Below are 26,407 nucleotides of genomic sequence, written 5' to 3'. Positions count from 1 at the left end.
AGAGTCACACAATAGAGCTGCCACCAAAATTTAAGTCTCCTGTTTCCATGTCCATTGCTTTCCCCACCAAACCCACTCTGCCTTGTTAAGATAATTCTATACCCAATGCCAAGCTATAAATCGCTAGAAGTGAGTCTGGCTGTGATGAACCTTCTTCCCGTCCAGCTGTCTCTGACCCTCCTTTTATCCCTCCATAGCCCACCTACTTGGTCCTCTCCCTATCTAGAAAATGCACTTACATGTCCGTGAATCTTCTATGGAGATGTAGGATGGAGGCCACGTCCACCTGGAGAGGAGGGTCCCGGACCACTTTGTACTGCAGGGGCTTACACTCTAGGCAGAGCGGGCTGTCTGCAATGGAGGTCAACATGGCAGCATCAATCTCCAGGTGCTCATCCAATGTGTAGATCTGAATGCCATACACCTCCTCACCCACATCCCGGAGTTTAATGGTCAGTGGAACATCGCAGAAGACATTCTGAGGGCCCAGGGAGATGTTCTTCCCACTGGTAGTCAACAATTTGATGTCATTGACAGCCCCACTAGAGTCCCAGTCAGTGGAGACGAAGGTCACCCAGATCGTCAGAGACTCAGGGACCAAAGGGTAGCGGAATTCCAGTTCAAGGTAGCAGCCTTGTGGCTCAGGGCAGGCTGGAGGGACCGTGTGTGGGTTGACAGCTGAATTTGGGCTCCACGTACGGACACTGGACTTACAGGGCTGTTCAACATCTGGATGACCTATGGAGAAGAGATGAGGATATGAGTTCCTGAATGACCTTCAGTCTGGTCCTCAGAGTTGCCTGCAGACCTTAGGAGAGGTTGGTCTGACTAGAACTCAGACAGAGGGGAAAAAGAACTCTCAGTGTTTTGGTGAACCTTCTGTATGTACAGCAGCCAGCTCATCCCCACCACTGTAATACAGATCTTGAATGAATCACCAGACATTTGGTCAAAACTATATTCAAGTAAGCATCTTACTATTGAGTGAATGCCCAAACCTTCCCTCCTCATCTTCCACTTTGTAGGCTTTGTGCCTAGGATGGAAAAAAGAAGAGGACAAACATTTGTCAAGTGCCTACTATGTCCCACAAACTTGTTTATCACTTGCAAGGACTCACTTCAGAGGTGAGGGAATGTGGAGTGAAATGACCAAAGTCTCACAGCTTTAAGTATAAAAGGTCAGCATTAGGACTCTACTTTGCCTCTTCCGGAAGTTCACAGTCTGTTTTCACTATCGGATGCCACTAAAACAAATTAGAATCCCTGTGGCATTGCCTTTGCTGCAACCTGTTTGGAATGACAGCCCTGTCGGAAACCTTCAGCAAAGAGGAGGTAAGCACGGATAGCTTCTGCCCCTTGGACTGAGGATTCTAGGAGGAAACTGTCTAGAACAATGACTGACAGAGCTGGAAGGCAGCCCTGGAGCCACCTTATCTCTCCTCCTCCCCTGCTCTACATGAGATCATTTCATACCACTGAGCTTCTTCATGCTCTGTCCCGTCTGCCTCAGGAGAGGGAGGGTTGGGCGAAGAGAGGGGAGAAGGAAGGAGGGATTCTTCTACTCTTTCCTCAAGGAGAAAATGCCTAATTCCCACTGATCTCAGACTGCAGTGACTTCCGAGTGTTTCTCTGCTGAGATCATTAGTCCTACTAGACCCTCAGAGAGCTCTCCTGTGCACTGCTGAGAATAGTAATCAGGACTCAGTATAGTCATTGACTCTAATTCGTTGAAGGGATCTATCAAGAGCTATAGATCAGCTGGTGAGGGTATGAAGGAGGATTTCAAGTTGTCCTGTTTGCCACATTTTTTTTTCCCTTTAGCATCCGTGGTTGGTAGAGGGTGGGGATGCTGGGCATTTCCAAAGCAAAAAGGAAAAATCCATCTTCGTCTGAAAGGCTTTGTGGTGCCGTTACAGTAGAACAGGAATCACCTCACCACAATATGAAAACTAGAAAGTCATTTTGGGTGGAAAAGCTATTGCAGTGAAGGCTGTAAATGCCTCCAATCTCCTTGTATCTACCCAGCCAAGGGACAAGAGAGAAAACACCAAATGGAGGTGGAGAAGAGAAAACAGAGAAGGAAGAGGGGGACAAGGAAAATTCACAAAGACCTTTTAAGACATAACACATCAGAGCAAGGAGAGACGGATGTAACGACAAGACCCCCTCCACCCCTCCTTGGCTCGGTCCATTCATCACTTGTAGCACATGCTGGTTAGAACCAATCAGTAATTTAAGGCAAAGGCACCAACCAGTAAGACTCCCCACCTAGAAGGAAGCCTTTCTTGCCATCTACTCTCCATGCCACTGAGTTCTTGATTCTCTTGACTTTGTGGGTTGTTGGCACACATACATCACTTACTCATTCAGTAAGCTTTACTGAACATAGCATTTTAATATATATGAAGCACATTCTGTAGCCATTAATTAATTCATCTGAGTGTCACCAAAATCTGGCACGATCCTTATCATTTTTGTTGCCCTGTTTCACTCAATACGTATAGCTTTTGCTTAATACAGTGCCTGGTTCAGAGACAGTGAACACAGTGAATGCTCAGTAAATATGTGGTAAACAAAGAATCTTCTATCTTGTTAGCATAAAGTTTAAAAAAAGAAGTTAATGCTCCATGGAACAATGGAGCCTGCTGCATTATGGTGAGTGCCAGGCAAACATGCCACCCGCTCCACGGGCTTTCTCCTGGAATTGGCAAGCAATAGAGCAATCTTTCTCCCTTCCTTGGAGAAAACGACTGTCAGTGGTGGGAAGCCACAGGAGAGCAAAGGTGACAAATCTGTTTGGCTCCTGCTTTCTCCCTGGTTCCTTGTTAATCAACAGAGGGACCGAATGCTTTCCAAAGGACAGGAAGGTGAGCCTGGTCATTATGCCCAAGGAAGTAAACAGAAATAGAAATCTTAGCAAGGTCTCTTCTTGTCTGGTTATCAGAGACAAACTTTTAGATGTAAAAAAGAGCCTCAAGGGTTCCTGAGTCCATCCCATCACCAAAGCAACGATCCCTTTAATAACAACAGGCTTTACGAATTGACCATCCTCTGTATGCCAGGTACTACGCCAAGCATGTGATATGCCTCAGGTCTTTGCATACTGGCAATACATTTATGATGCAGGTCTTACGAAACTCATTTGAAGGAAGAGGAAACTGAGACTCAGATGGTTAAGTAATTAATTCCCTGATGGGGAATAGAATATTATATGATACTGTTGGTCCAGGCAGTGTGCCAGGTTTTGAAGCCATGCAAATTGGGTAAAAATATCAGCTATACAGCTTCTCATTGTGTCACCTACTGTAATATTACCTCACAAGGTTGCTGTAAAACTCAAATGGTATGAAATATTTAATAGATGCTCACACGTATATTAGCTCTGTTCTGAAAAGTAAGGAGGAATTAAAAAGGAAAAACTTGGGAAGAGGAGGCATTCCAAACAAAAAGAACATCTGATAGAGAATGTGAGTTAAGATGACAACAGTTGTAGGGCGGCCGGTTAGCTCAGTTGGTTAGAGCGCGGTGCTCTTAACAACAAGGTTGCCAGTTCGATTCTCCACATGAGCCACTATGAGCTGCGCCCTCCACTAGATTGAAACATCTACTTGACTTAGAGCTGATGGGTCCTGGAAAAACACACTTGAAATAAATACAAGTTAAAAAAAAAAAAAAAAAAAAAAAGATGACTATGGTTGTGAGCGCAATGAGAGAACAACAAGTGATGAGTGTGGCAAACTAAGTAGAACCCACATTATGAAGGGTCTTGTATGTCATGTCATGGGAACTGAACTTTCTATTGCGAGAGATAGGGAGCAAGTGAAATTTGTCTTTTAGGAAAAAAAAAACACTGTTTAGAGACACCAATACTATCCATCCACTCATCCCTCTTTCCATCCATCCATTCAAAGAGTACTTATTGAGTACCTGGTTTGTGTCCAGAGCTGAGCTAGTTACCGAGAAAACAGGTTTGTAAATATGTGATCTCTGCCCTGGTGGAGCTTCAAGGCTAGTGAATCCAGTTACGAGACGGCTATACTAACGCAGACAATACAGAACTGTGGCTTAGAGCAAGGGACCGTCAGAGGAGAGGAGAAAAAATCATAGTCTCTGAGGAGAAAACTGGACACAGCTAGGAAATTGACTGAATGTGTGGTGGTGAGGCAGGGAGCAAGTCTGAAAATAGGAAAGAGGGGATTGAAGAAAGGAAGGGAAGGAAGGAGGGGGAAAGAAGAGTGCAAAAGTACAGTTACTTCATTATTAATACATATCCTTTCATATATATGGTGACTAAATGAGAAGTTACATGTTTATATAAGCTGTCAACTAGCAATGAGGCCATATATGTGTGTAAAATGTATTTATACATACTTATGCGGATTTAACTTTACATTTATGAAGGTCTATACAGACATTATATACATCTATCTATCTATCTATCAATATATATACACACACTGAAGCTGTTGACACAAATATAGTTATAAAAATTTGGTGCCAAGTTTTTTCCAGATGCATACTTCAGCACACCTGAAATATTCTAGGCAAAAAAAAGGGGTAAAAGACACACACACACACAAAGAAACCAGTTAGTGCCATATGTTAATGTCTCATGGAAAACCCAACAGTTAAAACGTATTATATGCTTGCACAAGTCATCTTAATTGGGATTTGAGTTAGTCTGACCTAGCTATGTAATTACTGGGCTGCATATGTATCATGGTATCGAATAACCCGGGAAAAAATTATCTATGAAATATAGTTTTTGCTAAAGAGATAGGAAAACAGGGTTTCTTTTGATTACACCCACTTTCTATGTACAAGACAAGAATTTCTGTGACTGCACTTACCTGAAGTTTAGGGAATGGAGTTAATGAAACACAGTGGATACTCAATAAATATTTTAAATGTTAAATGAAGAATCTCCTGTTTGTTAACCTTTTCATTGTGTTAACTGATTTCAAGTTTGTTCTCCAAAATGTGTAAAAACATCCACATAAAATAACTACAGTATATATATTTTAAGTAAATACAGTTAAACTGCTACATTGTATTAAAATAAATGATTACTTTAAAGCATAAAATTTTTCTATTGTTACTCACTCTTTTTCTTACTTTTTAAAAAATTTATTGGGGTGACAATTGTTAGTAAAATTACATAGATTTCAGGTGTACAATTCTGTATTACATCATCTATAAATCCCATTGTGTGTTCACCACCCAGAGTCAGTTCTCCTTCCATCACCGTATATTTGATCCCCCTTACCCTCATCCACGACCCCCACCCCACTTACCCTCTGGTAACCACTAAACTATTATCTGTGTCTATGAGTTTTTGTTTCTCATTTGTTTGTCTTGTTCTTTTGTTGTTTTTCGTTTATATACCACATATCAGTGAAATCACATGGTTCTCTGCTTTTTCTGTCTGACTTATTTCGCTTAGCGTTATACTCTCAAGATCCATCCATGTTGTCACAAATGGTCCTATATCATCTTTTCTTACTGCCGAATAGTATTCCGTTGTGTATATATACCACAACTTCTTTATCCATTCATCTATCATTATTCATTCTTGAAAGACACAAAAATGTAGAAAAAATGTACATCTGCTTTCCTAAACGTCCTTTCTGGAAAACTGAGCTCGTGGGGTAAAGTCGAAATCATAGTCAGTGGCATGGAAATATCATTCGACTATAGACAAGAGTGTCAGTGAAAATGTTAACATGGAGATAAAAGACAGAAGTAACAACTCCGTGGAATATTAGAGCTGGAAAGGACATTCATTCTGTGGATTAGATGCTATCTTCAAAGAACCCGAGTGACTCCCTCACCAACACAGAGCTCACTGACGGCCAGGCTGGAACCCAGATCCATCCTCTTTACCCCCCACCCCCACCCCCCATGCTCTTTCCCCAACCCCAAAGACACGTCTGGCATCGCTCATGGATTTGGGAGTTTTATGTTAGTTTGGGAAGTCCAAAAACTTAAACACGCAAAGATAAATAGGATGAAAATGAGTTGAGAAATAAATTGCCGAGTTTGGCTCATGGAAAAGTTTATTTCTTCAAGGATATTAAAAAGGGTCTGAGCCAAACGGATCACAGAGCCTGTAATAGGATGCTCTAAAAAAAGAACAGTGTCTTTTCCTGGCCTGCATGTACTAAATTTACATATCCTAAAGGAAAACCCCAGCTGCTGGGGTTCCTTGGAGGCCTGAGTCACTCAGGGAGACAGGGGGCTCTGCACTTCCAGCTGAACTCATTTCGACATATGACGTTTGAAGAGGGTCAGGGACAGACCAGGAACAGACTTAACCAACTGACAGTTGGGTTGGATGGAGGTGTGGGGAGATGTCTGGAAATTATTTCATTTACACAAGTGGTAGAACAAACCAAGATGATTTTAGTCGGAGAAGTGTCAAGGGAGAGTCTTGCTGATTCTACATCCCAAATCTTCTCAATGTCTTTGACTTCTCTGCATTCTCACTACCCCCGACCTTATCCAGGCCACCACTATACCTCTCCTGGATTGTTGCAACAGCCAGGCTGCTGCTCCCTTTCCTCTCGCACGCTCCTTTCCCACTTTCTCCTCCACAGAGTCACGCAAGCATTTTTAGCACATGCATATCTCACCATATCCCAGACACTTGCCAAGGCACATGACCTCAGTGTAAACCCAAACCACCCCATCTGGCCGTTACCTATCTCACCCAGTCCAACTTCTCTCCACTCCACACCTTGCTCATGCTCCAAATCCAGCTCTTCTAGCATTATTGTTTATGTGGGTTATCTGTATTAGCAGTTACACTATCGTAAATTAAAACCGAGAAACTTTAAAACACGAGAACACATAAGCATGTGTCCCATATGCTATCAGAGTAGTAATAACATCACATTCCATGTAGCTACCAGAAAGCTCTACTACTCTCCTGAGACAATTAAGAATGAAACAGGTAAACGATGTCATAGCATTATTACAGACAACATTTTAGACTTTGAGGATAACCTCACGTCTCCAGGAACCTCCTAAGCCTCCAGATCACCCAAAACACCACTGCTCTAAGCATACCACTTTCACAGTTTCAAATGCACCTTGCTCGTGGGTGTGGTGACATTTCCCAGGAAGCCCGAGTCTCCAGCTCTGGGTGAAGTCTCATTCCTCTGGGTCCCCCAGTGCTCTGTACTTCTATAAGCACGGGAGCCCCTTTACTGCTCTGCCTCCCCTAGCACGGTCAGCTCTGCCTTGCCGCTACACCCAGCACGGTGCTTGGCACACAGTTCCTGTGGTGGTCATAGGTGAGACTGGGGCACTCTAGTCTGCAAGCACAGTGTTCAGTATGGGGCACACGCTTTCCTCTGTGAGAGCCCAACATGGGTTAGGTTTGGGTGGGAAAGTCACGACTACAGATTTCAGGAAGGAGTTTCTCACACATGGGGCTAGAACAGGAAGCCCAAGGAAAGACATGAGCTGGTGCTAGAAGATTCTCCGTGAGGGAGGGCAGCAAGGGGAGTCCTGCCCTGGGTGGGAACTGGGGCTGGCTGACTCCCAGCGTCCCTTCCAAGTCGGACGGCCTGTGATGCTGTGAGGATGAAGTGAGGGCTTCTCCCAGGCATCCCTCTCGCTTTACATTCCAGATGGGCTTGTTTAGAGTTCCCGAGGTTGACTCTCATTTTTATTTTAAGATACTTTAGAAGATAAAATATAGTGTTGTCATGTTTTTCCCCATCACTTTTCTCTCTGATCCCTCCGCCTTGCTTTAGTCTATCTTTGGCTTTTTCTTTTCAATCTTCTTTCGAGAAATACAGAGGAAAATGGAGGCGTTCTCACTGACCCTCAGTGAGGATTTGGATGCCGCTTCCTCTGATGGATGAGTGGTCCCACCCAGTGACTGCTGGCCTGAGCTGACCTGCATAGGAGCAAGAGGACTGGGGCGGGGGTGGGGACGGGTGTTCTAAGTGTAAGTCTCTGGGAGCAAGAGAGGGCAAGACAGAAGACTGAGAAGAAAATATGGGGTCTCTCTCTGCTAGCCTGGCTTTAGGGACTATCTCTGAGCCCTAAAGCAGGAGACGTTCCAGAAGGAAACCGAATAGGCAGTAGCCCATGAGATCCTCAAGGTTCCAAACAGCCTCGCTTCAGGGACACAGTGCAACAAAGCACTGGGGAAAAGGTACTCTCTCAACTTCTATAGAACAGAGGATCTAGCAGTGAAGGTACCGTAAGGGGGCACAGAGACCACCGGCCGCTGGGAGGCCTGGGAGCGTCCTCCGAGCAGGGGAGTCTGGTCATGGGTGGAACCCACAACAGCAGCGATCATGAGGTGTTTTCCTCAAGGTATTTCCTGCAGATAAATGGATCCCGCAAAGAAGCGCACATGGCAGAGACTGAGAGGAAAAGTTATGACACATATGAGAGTGCCCTGGGCATTCCCAGAAAAAACTGAAGGAGAATCAAAGACTACTGATGTCTTAAAGCCTCCAAATATGTGTATTGATTCTAAGGTGACCTTGTTTGTACCTACAGGCCGTCAGGGTCTGGAGGTACATACGTATAAACACACACATGTACTGTGTCTTTATCAAGCGTGGGGCCTTGGGTACTTATTTAATATCTCAGTGCCTTTGCTTCCTGTATGTAAAGTGGGATGGCATACCTAGGACAGCACAGACGCTCAAAAGACATGTGCTGAATGAACGAATGCGTGAACACTTGCCTGGATGTTGGACAATGGGTACAAACCTCCAGTTTTCAGATGCATAAGTTCTGAGGTTCTAATATGCGGCATGCTGACTATCAACAACCCTGTATTATTGCTAAGAGTAGCTCTTACATGTTCTCACCCCCCAAAAAAAAATGGTAATTCTGTGAGATGATGGACGAGTTAACTAACCTGACTGTGGTAATTACTTTGTAATAGACCCATGGATCAAATCATCATGCTGTATACCTTACATATCCACAAAGTGATATGTCCACTATCTCTCAATAAAGCTGGAAAAGAAGACAAACATTTTTATATTTTAAAAATGCTGGCCTCGCAGAGCACACTTAAGATCAAATGAGAGGGTATGTGGAAGAGACCACTGAAATCTCTGCTGCACTGACAGACTAGTTTTTTGCACATCCAACCGGTAAAAGGGTTTCCGGACTGGCTTACCTTCGGCTTCCCGGGGACTCCAGTGCCCGGAGGGGCCACAAGGCATGGGGGAGGAGGCGTTGAAGGCAAACTGCACCAGGATTCTCCCTTCCAGGCAAAGGTCACATGCTGATCCCAATTCTCTAGGAGGCCAAGGAAAGCAGAAAGAAGCACCGACTTAGGAACAGTTGAATGAGCCTCTGACTTGAGGAAGCCAAAGGCAAGAGAGTGGAGGACCCAATTATTGTATGCTATCCCCTTTTCTCCCCATCCGTGCCAAAGCTTCCAGAATATGAAATCCCTAACGGAAATCCCTCGCCATCGCCCAGCAAGGACCCTGTTTGGGCCTAAGTGGCTTCTGCGTTGATGGTGGATATACTCCTTTAACTTGAAGCAACACAGAATCAACAGGCCAAAGGCTTACTCGCTATCTGCATAATTTTAATTTCATCAGCTATCCAACACTCTATGGAGAATCTGATTTGTGTTTGTGAGAAAACTCTTTGGCCCCATTTGACCTCAACGCTGATTCTTTTACTCACATTTATCAGGTACCTGCCACGTACCAGGCACCATCCTGTGTCCTAGGTATTAACCAGGAAGAAGGCATGGCTTCGTTCCTTCATCTGAAAAATGAGTGGGCTGAACTAGATGATGCCTAAAGAAGCTTCCAGCCCTGACATTCAGTGGATGGAGAACACACTCCTTGATGTAACAGTCAAACGCAGTTTCTTCACCACGCCATCTAATTCTTTTTAGAAGCTTTCCAAGGGGTAAGCCAATCCCTCAAAGGGACCAGTCCCAGAAGTCAAATAGTACAGGGGCTTCCCCTACCATCTAGTGTCTTTTGTATGTGGATTCAATCTCCCTTTAGCCACCATAGACTCTGGGATTCTACTTGTTCTCCAGACTTGGCATATGTTTAGTAGGCAGTTGCCAGGAGAGCAGGGAGATGGGCCCTGTCCTCACCAGTGTGGACCCCAAACTACAAATCTGAGTGACCTCTGCAGAGAGACTGCAAAGGGAAGAAAGATGTCAAGAAATGTGCCAGCCTAACCCATTATTTCTCAAGATGCATCATTCCTAGAAGAAGCTCCATCCTTTGGCTCCCTGCAGTGATGTAATGGAGGAGCTCTAGCTCAAGCCTTAGGGTTTTCTTTTCACAGGGAAGCTCTGTAGCCCTGGATTACATGGTAAGGGAGAGCACGCTTCAAGTATCACAGTCTGCTGGTACTTCCCCATTCCTTCTCCACACAGCTGCCAGGGAGCTCATCCCCAAACCCAAATCTGAGCAAGTCATGCCCCTGCTTATCTGGTGGTCAACATGTATACTCAGATAGATGAATTGATGGATGGATGGATGGATGGATGGATGGATGGATGGATGGATGGATGGATAAATGCCAGTCACTCAGACATGTTGCTAAGACTCATGACTAACCTAGTCTAGACCCTCAAAGTTCAGATTTTACATCCTCAGTTTTAATATTGTAAATATGAAAGAAACCACACCTAGCTAGAAATGTCGCAAGCACACTAATATTCAGTGATAGGAGAATGATGAAATAAGCTAAGGTTACTCTGCCCAATGGAGTAGTAAGCAGTTATTACAAAAATATTTATGAAGATTATGAAATTTAATGGAAAATGTGTAAACTACAATGGTAAGGGAAAAAGTCATAGTCAGAACTGAATCTACAGCAGCATATCAATGCTGTTCAAATAACATTAATGTGACAAAATATTATTGGCAGTAATTTATGGGTGGTGGAACATAGGAGGATCCCCCACCCCTATTTTTATTCCTCCTGGTTTTCTGAATTTTCTATATATTTCTGAATGTGTATGAATTACTCTTGGACTAGCAATAATAACTAATCATACAAACATACTTATAGGCAAGGAAAGAGGAATGGAGAGAGGGATTTCCTCGGCACCACTCTGGAGGGCAGAGTTCCATTACAATGACCACAATCCATGCGTAGCAGTTCTGAGTCACATGAATGGCTTTATGATGACAATGAGATTACAAACGTCCTGGGATGGAATCAGGAACCACACTGACTTTAAGGGCCATTGAGTCTTTCTATTTCTTTAGATGCTTTTGTGTGTACTTCACTGAGTTCTTGACACATTCTAGGTTCCCAATAAATCTTTGGTGAGGGAATAAACCATCAACCACCGGACAGTAAATAGGTCTTGTTTGCACAGAGCTCCACAAAGTGTATTCCCTCATATTCAGTCACTGATTTACATGTTCACTCATCATTTCATCTATTCATTCACTGGATGGTCATTGAATAGCCAATGGTTGCTAGTGCTGTACAAGTATACTAGACATTGATCATTGATCATCCAAGGATGAGTATATTTGATGTGATGGTCCCATTTTACAGATTAGGAAACTGAGGTTCACAGGTATAAAGTAATCATCCTAAGGCCATCGTTTGGAAAGTCATAGAGTAAATCTGGGCTTTCGCAAAATCAGGCAGTGTCCTACACATCTAGGGAGTGTATATATGTGTTTCTTACCTTTGGCATTTATTTTATTTTTATGGAGACCTGTATCTACACAATCAGACACACAGGCAAACACACACATATGCACACGCCGCACTCACTCACACACACACTGAAATCAGAGAAATGCAGCATAATGCTGAAAGAGATCCTCTTCCTTACCTGGTATCCTGGGACTCAGTGCTGAAGTCCCAAGTCTATGCTGCCCAATATGGCGGCCATCAGTTACAGGGGGCTATTTAAATTTAAATTAATTAAAATTAAATAAATTTAGAAACCTAGTTCCTCAGTCACACTCGTCACATTTCAAGTGCTCCACAGCCACAGTTGGCTAATGGCTACTACATCGGATTGTGCAGAGGGAGAACATTTCCATTATTGCCGAAAGTCCTAACGGACAGTGATTCTCTAAGGCATCCACTATATATAATGCATTAATTTCTCTTTTATGAATCTAGAATGGTGTTGGTTATGTACCACACTTGGGAGAATTAAGAAAATCGTTATTCAAGTAGTTTTCTGTGGTCTGAGATTTGGGAGAAGAACCTCGGTTGAGAAAGGTTAGAACCCCTTGCCTTCCATATCAGAACACAGACTGAGGAAGAGGGAAGAGATGAGGTCTCAAAGACTTCAGAGCCAGGTCTCTTGGTTCCCAGTCCAGTGCTCTTTCTAATACACCACAGCCAGTCATTCAGAAAACTGAAACCATCCAGTCAACACATGTTTGCAAGACTGATAAAAATAAAGGAGTTAGAAAAGCCGAGGGTGGCCTTGAATTATTTATTCAGTTGCCCGTGTGTGAGGACACAGGCTGGGGGAGGATCTGAATATGTTTTTTTAAGGAAAACCCTTGTAGTCCCTTAGACCACAGATGTGAGGAACAGCAGGAGGGCATGAGGATGGCCAGGGGCAAGAGGTTGGCATTGATGGATGTAGTGGAAAACACCAGAGATTTTGCAAAGAAAGAATATTTTCAAGTAGCTAAACAGCTCTGGAAAACTTTGTACAGGATGGGAGCTAATGTATTTTGAACATAGAGTGTGCGTGCTAGGTATCTCACAGATGTCATCTTGTTGAATTCCCCCACAAAAGCCAGCTGAAGTGGGCATGATTAGCACCTTTTTCCTGAAGACACTGAGGGTCAGAGACGGGAGATGTCTTGCCCAAGGTCCTATAGACTAGGAGTGGTGAAGCTGAGAATGGAACACAGGCAACCTGACATCAAAGCTTGTGGACTTTGAACTAAGCCAACATGCAGGACTATAAACTCTGCACGTACAGGAGAGTGATATACATAGGTCTGTTTCTTTACAAGTTATTGAACTTGTGGACTGACTTCCTTTAGCCATAGCCTATGGTCTACATAGCTGTTAACCCTAATTAGACATGTTTCTGAAATGTCAGTTTTAATTTAACATATGATAACTCCGTTATGAAATCTCAAACTGAACAGAATAGCTATTGTATGAGCCTCAAGTACCAACTGACTATAGGTTATTAAAAACATATTGATTGAAGCTGAGGGCACTATGTAATAGAGACATATCTCATTACACAACAATTAACCCTCCAATAGGTTTCCAACAATCAGATGGTATTTATTTAATGGACAATAACTGCTTTATGAAATACAAATTGAATACATACACAGGAAGCTTCATTTACAAAACTTCCATTTTTAAGTGGAATCGAGGCCAAGGCTTGACCAAAAGTCTGATACTTCTCATTGCCACAGAAAAAATAAATAAATCTACAGGCTGCTGGAAAGCCTGCTCTGAAGTGTCACATGAGGTTTCCCAAACCCAGCTCTGAGCTCCCAGTGAGGGCAGCTGGGGCAGGGGAAGGGGGGTTTCTACAGAGGGGCTAGGGAGCGCATTTCCTTCCCTGCGATCACATTCCCCCAGCTGCCAAATGAAGGTTCTAGATCAGGGACTGATGGTAGAATGGAAAATTAGAGCCCAAATTTAATATGGTGCCATGAACTGATACATTTTCTCACACACACACACACACACACACACACACACACACACACACACCTCCTTCATAATTCGACTTTTGGAAGCACTTACTGAAAACACATGGAGTCTGAGACCAGACATTGCCAACTATGAGTTGCAGCCTAGCTCCCACCACCTCCTATGGGCTCTCGGTCAAATCTCTCAGCTTCTTTGAGCTTCAGTTCCCTCCTTATCTGGAAAATGGGGAAGATGACCCCCCTTTTATAGAGTTACTGGAAAGATTATATGAGAGTCTGTATATAAAGCATTTAGTACAGAATCCAGAACAGACAGAGTCAGCACTCGGTAAGTGGCAGCAAACACAACCATTGAATAATATCAATTAATGATTAGTTGATTATTTTCAGCAGCATCAATGTTATAGCATCATTTTTGGATAAAGAGGGACTGGGGGGGGCGAATATGCTAATCTGTCCTAAATTTTGGCTAAATGCCAATAGAGGTGTTATCATCTTAGACCGTTTTCATGACCTTTTATATTTTTTTTTTTCCCAGAGAATTTTTGTAAGAGTTTATTTAAGCAGAACTGATGCTATATGTTGGGGAGCAAGATCTCAAACGCTCTCCATTTCCACGACCCTTTAAAATCTGGTTCCCTTAACACCTGAGCTCCTCAGGCGGACTCAAAGCTGAAAGGTACCACAAGGGAATGTCTGAGTCAGGTCTCCACCTCAGGCCACTGAGGCATCACATGACCCACTTTTCTGGGGAGGAGAGTAAGACCCAAGGAGGGAAAGTGACTTGCCCAAGGCCATACAGCTAGTACATGACAGAGAGGGGAGCAGAGCTACGGTATTCTGTGCCTCCATTTATCACTCCCTGCTCTTCTAAAAATTCTACCCTTCATCCTACAAAGAAACACGGGGCACAGTCAAAGATTCTAATTATATGTTATACATATGCGTGTTGATCCATGTGTAATGTATGAATATATACCCTACACATACGTACACATTCATAGATAATATTTCTATGAAAGTGTTTGCCAATTTCAAGTCCTGAGCTCATGGAGACCAAACCAGTATCTCTATCCCAGAGGAGGTTCTGGCAAAAGAAGTTTCCAGATTTTTAACAACAAATTAAAGCTAAACATTCATTCACTTAAAATGTTTTATTACTTGTTAATTTCTATTAGTCATCATTCATCTATTCCCCGACCCCCAAATTTATAATGTGCCTATATGGGCCTGTCACTGTGCTAGGTGGTGGGGATCCCCATTAAACCAGAGCAAAGACAAAAAACACAGCAAAATCTCCAAGTTTCACTTGCTTTCCAAGTTTCCTTTCTTGGCAGGAGAGAGAAGGGGGAATCAACACTGCACAGACCACACTCACCTTTCAAAGGAGTGGCCGTCGATGGGCGGGAACCACTCCAGCGTCACGGAGTCGGTTGTGTGGCCCACAATCTGGGGGGCCAGGGCGACAGGCGCCGGCTTTCTGGAGGGCTGCCAGCTCTGGTACACCAAGTCCAGGTAGCAGTGCATTCTGGCCACTTGATTGGGCGTGAAGGAGTCAGTGCAGTCGTCATCTGCAAGCGGGCAGAGGGAGAGATAAGATCCTGGCTGCACAGGCGGGCGTGCAAGAGAATTATGACGTCTCCTGGCGGCTGGAGGGCCAGCCACCCAGCCCTTGCCAACTCAGAGCTGGCCTCTTCCAGTGCTCAAGAGTTAATGGTCTGTGAACAAATTAGTGTAGTCATCACTTCTGGAGACAGGTGAGAAGGAACAGGAAGAACGGGAGGGTGGGCGGAATGAAAAAAGTATATCCATGGCTGGAGAGGGAACAGCCCAGAGGTCACGGCTAAGGACAAGGCCAAGATAAGCTGCTTTCCATGAGCCCCCAAATCCACTGGTCAGTAAGTCACACATTCCCTTATCTGCTCCCTCCCTCACCACTCATTCACTCTCTCATTCCTTCATTCAGTTACTCATTCACTTGTTCTTTTATGCATCAACTTGTCCATTCATTCCTTCACACTCATTCATCTGCTCATTCATTAATTCTACTACGTACCGATGCAGTGATATTGTCCTTCAAACAAACCTTCTGAGCATCTATTACATATCCTCTGCTCTGTGCCAAGGGCCAAGGTGCCAAGGTGAAAGTCAAAACATTCCTGCCCTTGAGTAGCTACCAGTCTAGATAAAATGTGAAGGTCAGTTTATTGTATGAGTCAAGGTTGTCATAAGGCTGTTAAAGTTTGCCATGCCGACCACTGACGAACAGAAGGAGACAGCATGTTGGGGAAGGAGAATGAACAAGAGAGACTTCTGAAGGAAGTACTTGAGGTCAACTGGCTAAGACTGTGAAAGAAAGTCGAGGGACTGCAGGAGACGGAGCTCCAAGACCACAGAGGCAGGGGTCCCATGCCGTGAGCACAGGCCTGAGAGACAGGCAGAGCTAGCAACAATCCAGGCTCAGTATCCATGCTGGGAACATGAGGAGAACCGCAACCTTCACACAGCACTGACACTGGGACGTCTGTCGTGTGCTCAGTGTGAGCCAGGCCACGGGCACTGTGCTTTGGGCATTTAACTTTCCCACTGGTTTTGGAACAAAGACTATGGGTTTCTCCATTTTACAGAGGAGGAAACTGAGGCTGAGAGAGGTCAAGCAACTTTTTTAAGATCACAGAACGAGAGACAAACCTGAGATCCGAACCCAGACAGTCTTGACTCCAAGGCTAGGCTTCTACTGTGTTTCCCCGAAAATAAGAACTAACTGGAAAATAAGCCCTGGCATGATTTTTCAGGAGGACATCCCGTGAACATAAGCCCTAATGCGTCTTCTGGAGCAAACCTTAATATACGATCATCAATATGAGAAATATGATAATCATTACGGGAACTTCTTTCTGAGCATAAATGAGACTTTGTGTGGCTAAAGCAGCCTGCAGGTGCCTGATAAATAGGAGTTGAACCTGAGTCTGAGGGGGCTGGGATACAATCTCTTAAATGTCTTTAGATGGAATGACCTTCAATCCTATTCTCTCTTTTCTAAGATGGGGACTAAAGGCGGTGACCCAAGACTCAGCCCCCAAGGAAGAAGCTTGCCTCCCATCTCCTCCTTCAACAGCTTTCTTCAGCTTCCCCAGGGACAGGGCAAGGCACTGTTTTGGCTTGCTTTCCAAAAACACCACTTCCCGGAGGTGTCCGTCTGCTCAGGGTTTCTGCAGCTGGGCCCCAGACGGAGGAGCACGGGCCTCGCCAGATCTTAAAATAAACCCACCACTGGGAATCCTACAGCATAAACTCACTTCCCCTTATCAAACAAACAGAAAATAAGTTTGGGCAGGTGCTGGGCAGTTGGACGTGACCTTGAGAATCCAGCTTGGGGAAGGGACAGGGATGCAAGGAGGTTATACACAGAAGCTGCCTTTGATCCCCTTAGGAACTTTGACAGTCTCCTTTCCACTGCCCTGGGGAAGCCTTTCCTACATCTGAAGGAAGCAAAACGGCCTGATGTCTGTTAGCAAGCTCTGTAAAAGAATGACTAGCATGAATCTCTCTCAAGCCCCAATGGTGCCTTGGATACCAAACATTCTATGACTCCCGACTGCCTGCAGAATAGAGTACAAATGTCTTGGTCTGAGAAGAGCCAGGTCATCGGGTAAATTTTTCTTTTTTTACTATGAACTTTGCCCTTCATCCTGGGAGCCTTGGAAAAGCCACTGAAGAAGCTAGAGTCAGAAGAACATGATGGCTACGAAGCATGGTTACATAGTTAGTTTAGTGCATGAAGGACCTAGAATCAAATGGGCAAGTGATTTCATGCCCGCAGTTCCCCATCTGTAAAGTGAAGGTGATGACGATAAGGGTGCTGATCTCAGAACACAGAGAGGGAGAAGGGGAGTGGAGTACCAGTAACCATGATAAATGCTCAGTAAATGTTCACCGCCACATGACAGGGAACGGCACGTGTGTGTGTGTGTGTGTGTGTGTGTGTGTGTGTGTGTGTGTATGCATGCAAGTGTTGGAAAATGGGAAGCCAGAAAAACACAGAATAGAAATTATTCATTCTGTTCGATATAGGAGTATCACACTTGGGAATGCAATAGATATGTATTCATGAACAAATATGGGGAAAGATACGTACAGGGATTTTTGAAGCATCATTTATAATAGTAAAAATATTAGAAATGACACGTCTCTCTATTAATAAGGGAATGGCTGTGTTCGTTAGGCACAGGCATAGAACAGAATACCGATCACTCATTGCCAAATAAAGAAAGTAACTTTAGAACTCAGGACCCTCCTGTATAAATGAGTTATTTAAATCAATCCCACTACATAGAGTTGTTATGAGGATTCAATAAACTGGAGCATACAAAGCATTTATCAAGATGAATAGAGAGGAAAAACAGCATATGTTTTCTTCTAAACCCTCTGATTTGTTTCTTGTTTTCCCCCAAAGAAGCGTATTTTCCTTTTATAACTTAAAAATTAGCCATTTCCATGTTTGTCAATTAAAAAAAGAGTTTAAAACATGGGTAAGTGATAGAACCTGACAGGGAAACAGAAATGCATCTGAGTTTTAATGCGAAAGTCAGAAAATGAAGTCTGTCCCATTGTGCATTGCTGGGAGACCCGCTGCTATCAGAGTGGGTGGGAACCAAAGGGTTTCCATTTATCATGAACGCTCTATCTGAGTTAGAGGGTATCTGCAGTCAGCCCCTCTTGGCTTGCAGTCACCACACGCTTCCCCTCCTGACGACTGTGGCCACTCAATCCTGCTCTCCAGGGCCAGGTGGCCCACTTTGTTCTTCTGTCTCCATCTTGTCCCCTAGCAGAAAGAACTTTGGGGATGTCAGCACGTTGGGATTGGGCACCAGTCGCCCCCCATGCTGTTGCTGTCCTGCCTGAGTTTGCGAAGGGAACTTTGTTCTTCAGAGACTATCTCCCTCTGGGCCTGGGAGGCCACAGAGCATGGAGGTGAAGGGCATGCACAGGGTGCTTCCGTTCCCTGTGGAACCACAGGCAAACTGCAGACTCCCAACAGCCTCCCTTTCACCCAGGGTGAAATAGGGAATCACCATGTTACCTGCCTCCGAAAGCTGGTGGGAGCATTTAGCAAGCAAACCCGTATCTGGTGCATGGAGAACTGAGTTGCTCTTTGTCAAAGTCCCTGCCTTTTTGTTGTTTTAAAAAAGAATGATAATGACAATAATAATAATAAGAGATGATGAAAGTTACAGATATTCATTGTACAACACTTGTAATATAGCAAAAAAGGTTGCAAAGAAATAAATATCACCCTAAACTCATTACCTAGAGAAAATAAATTAATATTTAGTATATAAGTATGTGTATATGGATATAAATATGTATAATTCTCATCACACACACACACACACACACACACACACACACATTGCCGTCTTACACTAGACATAAGATTTGTGGCTATTTTCACATTAAATAGCTAACGAATGATCCTACTAATTGTCACTGATTGAGATCTAATGATATTACCAAGGATAGTTCTGAGCCCTTCCCCTGTACGATGACACCTACTGTCACACAGGTAAGTGTGATTATTCTCCATAGTATCGATGAAGTAACTGAGGCTCAGAGAAAAGTAAACTGCTTGGCTCAAAGGCATGGAGGGCTCAAGCCCCAAACTTCATGCCCTGAACCACTGCGTCCCTCTACTTCTCTGTCTGCACCCCTCAAGCATCTGCCACATCTTCTGTAGTGACCACACCACGCTGTAGCCTACGGATGCCTTATTTCAGCAATCCATTCCCTTTGGACTTGGAAGCCGCTAATTTTTCACACATAGAAGCATTTTTCTTCTATGCCTCGCAGGTAGTAAATGCCTAATTAATATTTGGAGAATACATTTTAGTAAGAACATTCGCATGACTAAATCTTTAAACACATTAACTGACTTACTTCCTTAGGATATAGTCCTTAGAAAGACGACTGCTGGCTCAACGCGTATGTACGTACTAAGAGGCCCTGACACTCAGGAATTTGGTAGCAAGACATCTGCTCCCATAGGCGGGAGAAGGCCTGGTTACCACACTCAAGGAGGCCCTGACTCTTGGTACCTCCCCACCCCCACCCTGTAGCCTATTATCTTCAGGAAGTAGAGTCCAGGCTGTCGCCTTTTTATCTACCAGGGCTTATCCAGCAGCTCAACGTGACCATGCGCTCCTATTGTTCAACGAGGCTTGCCCCCATCACCTCTCTGCTGCCTGGTTGGTAGCACTTGGGACCCTCTTAACTTTCCCTAGTTTCAGAAGGGGAGCCAAATAATTATTGATTAATAACACAGGCTGTGCAGTAAGAAAGGTTTGCCTTGGCTTTGCTGTGTGATCCTGGGCAAGCCACTGAAGCTCCCTAAATCACACTATCTGCATCTGTAAAATGGGCGCAATAATAATAGCCGTTACCTCCCTGGGTTATTTTGAGGATTCTCTGAGACAAACCTCTGAAGCGTTTCACACAGTGTCTGGCATCTTATAGGCACTCAGCAATTATTATAGACCAGCACTGACCAATACGGTAGCCACCAGCCACGTGTGGTTGTTTCCATTTAAATTCATTAAAATCACTTAAGACTAACAATGCAGTTCCTGTCTCACTAGCCGTATTGCCAAGTGCTCCACGGCTTGCATCCTGGACAGCAGACACAGAACATGTCTATCTTTGCAGAAAGTCCTATGGGACAGCATTGCACTAGATTCTTTACCCAACCAGTGGCCAGGCCTGAGGAAGAAACACCCAGGAAGGAAGGGACTGGAAGTGGCTGACCTGGTAAGGTTTCCGCCCTCTTGCCTTGACTATACAGCCCCTGTGCATTGCTCTCCCCAGCCTTGAGAACCCGGCCCTGTTCTGTATTTTGAATTTCATCCAGCTGCTTTTGTCACCTCATCTATCAGAGATCCTAAGGAAAACAAACATTTCAAAGCTCGTGGTCGCCTTGAATATGCTTTTGCGGGTGTAAGTTTGTTATCGTAGCTCAGTGAATTAGTTCTGCTGTTAATGGGTCACTGAGCTGAGGGGTTCCTTTAAAAAAACAACAGTAAATCAATCACCCTTTAGATCTGTACAAAGGGGAACAAAAAACAAAACAAAAAAAAGATTTAGTTTATGGGGGTCTGGTAGCTAGTGGCTGCTCCTAGGCCCTTAAGAGGCCGGCAAACTTCCAAACTCATGTTATTGTTTATTTTCCATGTGCGTCGAGCTGGCCAAGGAAAGGTGCTACAGAAATGGAACGTAAGCAGGACTATGTGAGGGGACAGGGCACCGGATGTGGGATGTCGGCTTGGCTGGGAATGGGAGCCCAGTGGGAATCTGCTTTTGAGGAAATACCCAGCCCTTGGGTCTTTTTAAGAGATCTAAACCTAAAGACTCTTGGTTATTGACACTTCAAGGGACCTTAGGTTTGCACTGTATGAACCCGAGGCCCCCAGAGGTCATCAGCCCAAATGGGAAAGCAGGGAGATCCACTGGGGATCATCGAATTCATAGGGTTTTCATAGAAAAATCCTCTCCCCACACATAATCTGAAGCAAAACCCCAACAGAAATGAAAAACAGTTGGAAGGGGGGCATCCCTGTTCAAGCAGAGATGGGGGCCCACTCAGGGCAGCCCCCCGAGGCATCTCTGTGGAGCCGAGTGTGAAAACCACCCAGGTTGCTCCATTTCCCACTCACCCATCATCCACTTCCCTTTTGAAGAGTGGTGCGATTATAGAACAGAAAAAATGCCTGGAGTCAGATATGTGCCCTGGGGCAAATGACATCAGTAGTCCTCAGTATTGTCATCTGTATAATGGGAACAGTTCCCACTCCATAGGTTTTTCAGTGAGAATGCAATGAGATGGTGTGTATTAAAGTCCTTTATGGACAATAATCTTTCATATAAGTAGAAATACGATTATGGATAAGAATCAATTTTATAGACCTGTTATAAGAGCATTTACTCCTTTTTGTCCCTCCAGGACTCTCTCCCTCTCTTTCTTCCTAAGAAATATTTATTAAGCCTGAAGGCCCTGTTCCAGGTGCTAGGAATACAGTGATGTATTAAAGGCAATCTCTGCCTTCATAGAACTCACTTGTTCTGGAGGGAAAAGAGACACCAAAACTGAATATTATAATAGAATTTGTGCTGGGTTACCATATGCAGCTTTGCAGATCTCACACAAGGACTCTCGGCTTAAGGGGTCAGTGGTGAGGGCTGTGGACTGCTCTGAGAGAGGGGGTATCTTATTCTAATTTACCAAAGATGAGGGCTTAGAAGTGGCCTTGATACATGCTAAAAGGAAATGTAGGGCATCCTAGAACCCAAAGAATGAGTCCTTAATACTGTTACTGATGGAATTTAAAAGGGTTTTGATAGGATATACGCAGTTATAGGAAAAGCACATATTGATCTCATGTAATAATTTTGTATTTGTAAAACCAAAAGCATTCTTTGTTTTTCTGTTTGTTTGTTTTTTGTTTTTGTAAGGAAACAGTAGAGGAGGGTGTGAGAGTTTTATGTTTAAAAAAAAGTTTGATCCACCCCTGGCAGAGAAAAATACAGATGGACAAGTAGGAGAAACGTAGGAGATACAATCCAAAGAGTCCATTTTCTTGAGAAAAGAGAGGGGACACTGTAGTGTGAAAGGCCTCAGGTGACCTAGTGGCAGAGGCAGGCCTTCTACTCTGGTTTCCTGACTTTTGGTCCTGGTCTGCTTCCCATCATGGGTCTTCCTGAGGCGATTTCAGATGCAACATCTTTCTCGTCCCCTAAGGGTGTCACGGAAGGGATATTATCCCTATTGTGTGGGGTGAGGAATTGTTAGTAGGAAGACGAATGCTTAGCAAAGGTAAGCAGCTTGCTCAGAGCTCCTCTGCGCCCGACTGAGGCCCATGCCGACACCCAGCCCCCAGCCCCCCGGCAGAGACTAAGGTCCTACCTGCGTAGCTCATGAAGTTGTTGTAAGGAGTATTGAAGAAGCTGTGAAAGCCACAGGTGTCGTTTCCTGGGCCTGGGTCCCCGCAGAACTTGTGTTTCGGGGCTGGGTTGGTGTCACTGCAGAGGTCTCCAGTCTCAAAGGAGGGCTCGGTTTCCATGCAGGGGTCACTGCAAGACTGGATTTCCGAGATGCCTCGGAAGATATGATAGAGGCCCAGGCTGTGCCCGATCTCATGGATCATGGTGTGGGTGTGCCCAGGGATGCCATAAAAAGACGGGTTCAAGACAATGCCACCTGCAAAGGAAAAACCAGAGCATTAGGCGAGCTGGACACTTGGCTTCCTGGTACAGGAATCTCTTAATCAAGGGGGTGCTGCCCAAAGTAACCACAGGCTTCTCCACCCTATGACTCCACGGCCCTGGGAGCTGTTATGACTTGTAATATGAATCACTGATGGTGTAGGAAGGAGTCTCAAAAGTCATTTTATGCAATGCCTTCATTTTTCAGATGAAAACACCAATGCCTAAAGAAGGGAGACAACTTACCCAACGTGATTTCAAACTACTTAAAGGAGGTGGCATGATTATAACCTAAGGACTCTGATTTCTGGGCTCGTCAACATTTCTGCTGCAACTTCTTCCTCAGAAAGTCACGCCCTGGCTTATAAACATTCGACTTGCTTTTGTTGAAATGAAGCCCCTCATGCTTCGGACACGTTGGTTCCAGTTCTCATTTTGCCTTCACTAACCTGTGACGTTGAGCAAGCCGATTACCATCTCGGAGTCCCGTTTCATCATCTCTAGAGTCTATGAGAGTGAGACACTCATGAAAGCCGGCACCACGTTACACTCACCATTATAACAGTGAGCGTAACAGTCAACATTTCTTGGGCACTTATTACATCTCTTCAGGCCTGTGCTGAGGGTTTCTTGTATATAATCACACTTAATCATTCACAGCCCAACGAGACAGGCACTGATTTACACAGAGGTGAAGTAACGCCTACGATCAAGCGTCAGTCCATGTGGAGCAGAAAGTTGGACCAAGACCCTTGGGTTCCAGAGCCAGGGCTCTTAATCTAGTTCTACTGTAATGCCTATCACAGGGCCTGGAACACGGCGCCTCAGGAAATGTGTGCTGAATGTTTGCTGAATGCTGACCCAACAAAATAAGTTTTACCAGGTCTAGCCACATGTAAGGAGCTAGCATAACACCTTACTTACTGTCTAATCACTTGCTACCCCAAGGGTAGCTCAAGAACAAGCAGCATGAGCATCTCTTGGAAGGTGATTAGAAATGCAGAATCTCAGGTCCCATTCAAGAGCGACAGAAGCAGAATCTGAATGTTAACAAAAGCCCCAGATGACCTGTCTGTATGTTCTAGTTTGAGAAGCAATGGTCTACACTGCATGCCTTAAAAGACCGAGCATTGCTTAGCTTGGGGAGACAGATGGAATGGATCTCAGGAGAATCAATGGATAGCATTGTTCCATGTTCATTTTAGGCATTGGAGAAATACGTATTGGCTAGTAGAGAGATATTTAAACTTTAAAATCTAAGTGTGTCTAAGGGAAAGTTAAAATTCAGGTCTGAGCTCCCTGTAAGTTAGTAACTTTAAGTGCAGTTTTATAAAAGAATGGTAAGGAGGCAGAGCCTTGTTGATTTGTCCTGGCAAGCCTGGTGAGGGCAAGGGGGCGGGGGGTTATCTCGGACTGAACTGCTGGGAGGGTAAGCTCGCTCAGTCACGGGGCTCACAGAATCTACTAATTCTGAACTGCTCAGAGCCTTCTAGCACAAAGATAAAGATGTATGAGAAGGGGTGTGTGTGTGTGTGTGTGTGTGTGTGTGTGTGTGTGTAGAGGCAGGCAGAGGCAGGGAGGAAGAGAAATTGAGACAGGAAATCTCTCTCAATTATTTTCTGTCAATCATAATATGAAATATAATCTCCTTCCCACCCAAGACTTTTTCCAGGGATCATAGTGCAACAGCAGAATTGTAATTATATATAGTTCTAATAAATTGGGTTTGATTGGGGCTACTGCAGAGAAACTGTTTATGATCAATATCTCAGAGTGGGGAGGCGGCAGCCTGGAGGCCAGCTGGAGTTAGCCTGACATAGGTTGCAATCCTCCATCTGCTTCACGTTGGCTGTGTGATCTTGGGAAAGTGGCTCTGCATCTCTGGTGAGCTCTCCAATCAATAGCAACACAATGCCTGTGATGCTCTGCCTTCCTGAAGCTTTGACACTGAGGTAATGTGGAGGGGACCCACAAGTATTTCCAGGGATACTGACAGGATTGCAGACTTAATGTCCAGGCTGGTTCTGTTTGTTTCACCTCAGTCCCTCCCAACTCATCCCTTCTCACAGAGCAACAGCACAGAGCCCTGAGTCCTGTTTCATTGCTTCTCTTAAAAGGTGAAATAGCTTGCGCCTGACATCATCCTGAAATACTATAACATGCCATGGATTTATAGCCTTCTGTATTCCTGGTCCTGAGCCAGTCTCTGAAATTCATGGAATTATCAGGAGTATTTTTCTATAACTTTAGAAGCCTGCTGTTCAACTCCTCTAAGACTCTGATCATGGCCTTTTCGGTTGCTTTGCCAATAGGACAAAATTTCAGCACTGAGAAGAGTCCGTGGAGGCCGGCCTAGTTGAACCTGTTCACTTAAAATCTGAGGAAACTGAGACCTGGGGAAGGAAAGAGACTTGTCTAGGGCCCTACTAAATAAAGCCACAGCTGAGCACAACCATGGATTTTGGCTCTGGACCAGCAGGATTCCCATAGGTAATCCTAGGTTCGTGATACAAGCTGATTGACTTAAAAGTTTGCTGAAGTAGCACACTCTCTTCTGCCAAACCCCTGTCTGTCTGTGTCTGTCTGTCTACCTGTTCATCGTCAATCTCAGGGTTTCTCAACCTCAACACTATTGACATTTTGGACTAGATAAGTCTTTCTTGTGGATATTGCAGGAGATTTAGCAGCATCACTGGTCTCTACCCACTAGATGCCAGTAGCATCACCCCATTTGTAACAAAAAAATATCTCTACACATTGTCAAATGTCTCCTAGGAGATAAAATCCCCCCAGGTGAGAAGCACTACATATTTATCTTCATATTTATCTCTACACACACACACACACACACACACACACACACACACACACACACTGGTTTCATCCTCTTAAAAACAATTGAAAAATGAGAGCAGTGTAAGAGAACTAAGTCTGGAGTTTGATTCAGCACAATTTCATCATCCGAAATTGCAAAGTTCCTCATCTCCAAGATATGGCAGGTGTACAGCAGCTATTGGACTCTGGGCATATCGCTGGGGGACCAGGCAGGCCTGGCGACACATCCAGCACTGTCACTGCTGAGCCCCAACGTTCTCATATGAAGACACTCACTGAATCATCGCTGTTCATTGGTGTAAATAATGGCAACATCCCATCACAGGGGAGATATTTAAATAAACTACAGTGCCCTCACTCCATGGACTATTATGTGGCCATTACAAATCTCGTCTTTAGAGAGATGGAAATAAACCAGAAAGACAGGCTTTTCTCTTGTGATGTCAAGTGAAAAAAAATTGGATGGGAAATAATTATGAAGACTGCTGCAACATGGAAAAATGCAGATAGCATAATATTAAGTGAAAAAAAAAGAACACAAACTTGCATCTATACTATGATTTTAAATATGCACAAGTTAAAAAATGCATGTCTACATTGAGAGAGCATGGACAAATAAAAATTGGACAACTACAATGTCTGCTTGCAGGGCCTGGTTCAGAAACCACTGTCATCTCTGACCTTGGTGC

The 26,407-nt window shown here is 44.3% G+C and overlaps 1 protein-coding gene across 1 annotated transcript in view; it reads right to left on the bottom strand.

Annotated features, from left to right (window-relative positions):
- PAPPA (pappalysin 1) overlaps nucleotides 1-26,407 on the bottom strand; it is a 235,194-nt gene that overhangs the window by 154,855 nt on the left and 53,932 nt on the right. Inside the window, exons 4-7 of the mRNA XM_019731188.2 lie at nucleotides 22,585-22,878; nucleotides 15,010-15,202; nucleotides 9,155-9,276; nucleotides 240-738 (exon numbers count right to left, since the gene is read on the bottom strand). Coding sequence (XP_019586747.2) covers nucleotides 240-738; nucleotides 9,155-9,276; nucleotides 15,010-15,202; nucleotides 22,585-22,878 — 1,108 coding nt within the window. The remainder of the gene's footprint in view (nucleotides 1-239; nucleotides 739-9,154; nucleotides 9,277-15,009; nucleotides 15,203-22,584; nucleotides 22,879-26,407) is intronic.

This window comes from Rhinolophus sinicus, linkage group LG04, assembly GCF_036562045.2.
Source record: "Rhinolophus sinicus isolate RSC01 linkage group LG04, ASM3656204v1, whole genome shotgun sequence".
Classification (NCBI taxonomy): domain Eukaryota; kingdom Metazoa; phylum Chordata; class Mammalia; order Chiroptera; family Rhinolophidae; genus Rhinolophus; species Rhinolophus sinicus.
Note: the sequence above shows the minus strand (reverse complement) of the source record. Positions and strands in the feature narration are given on the sequence as shown.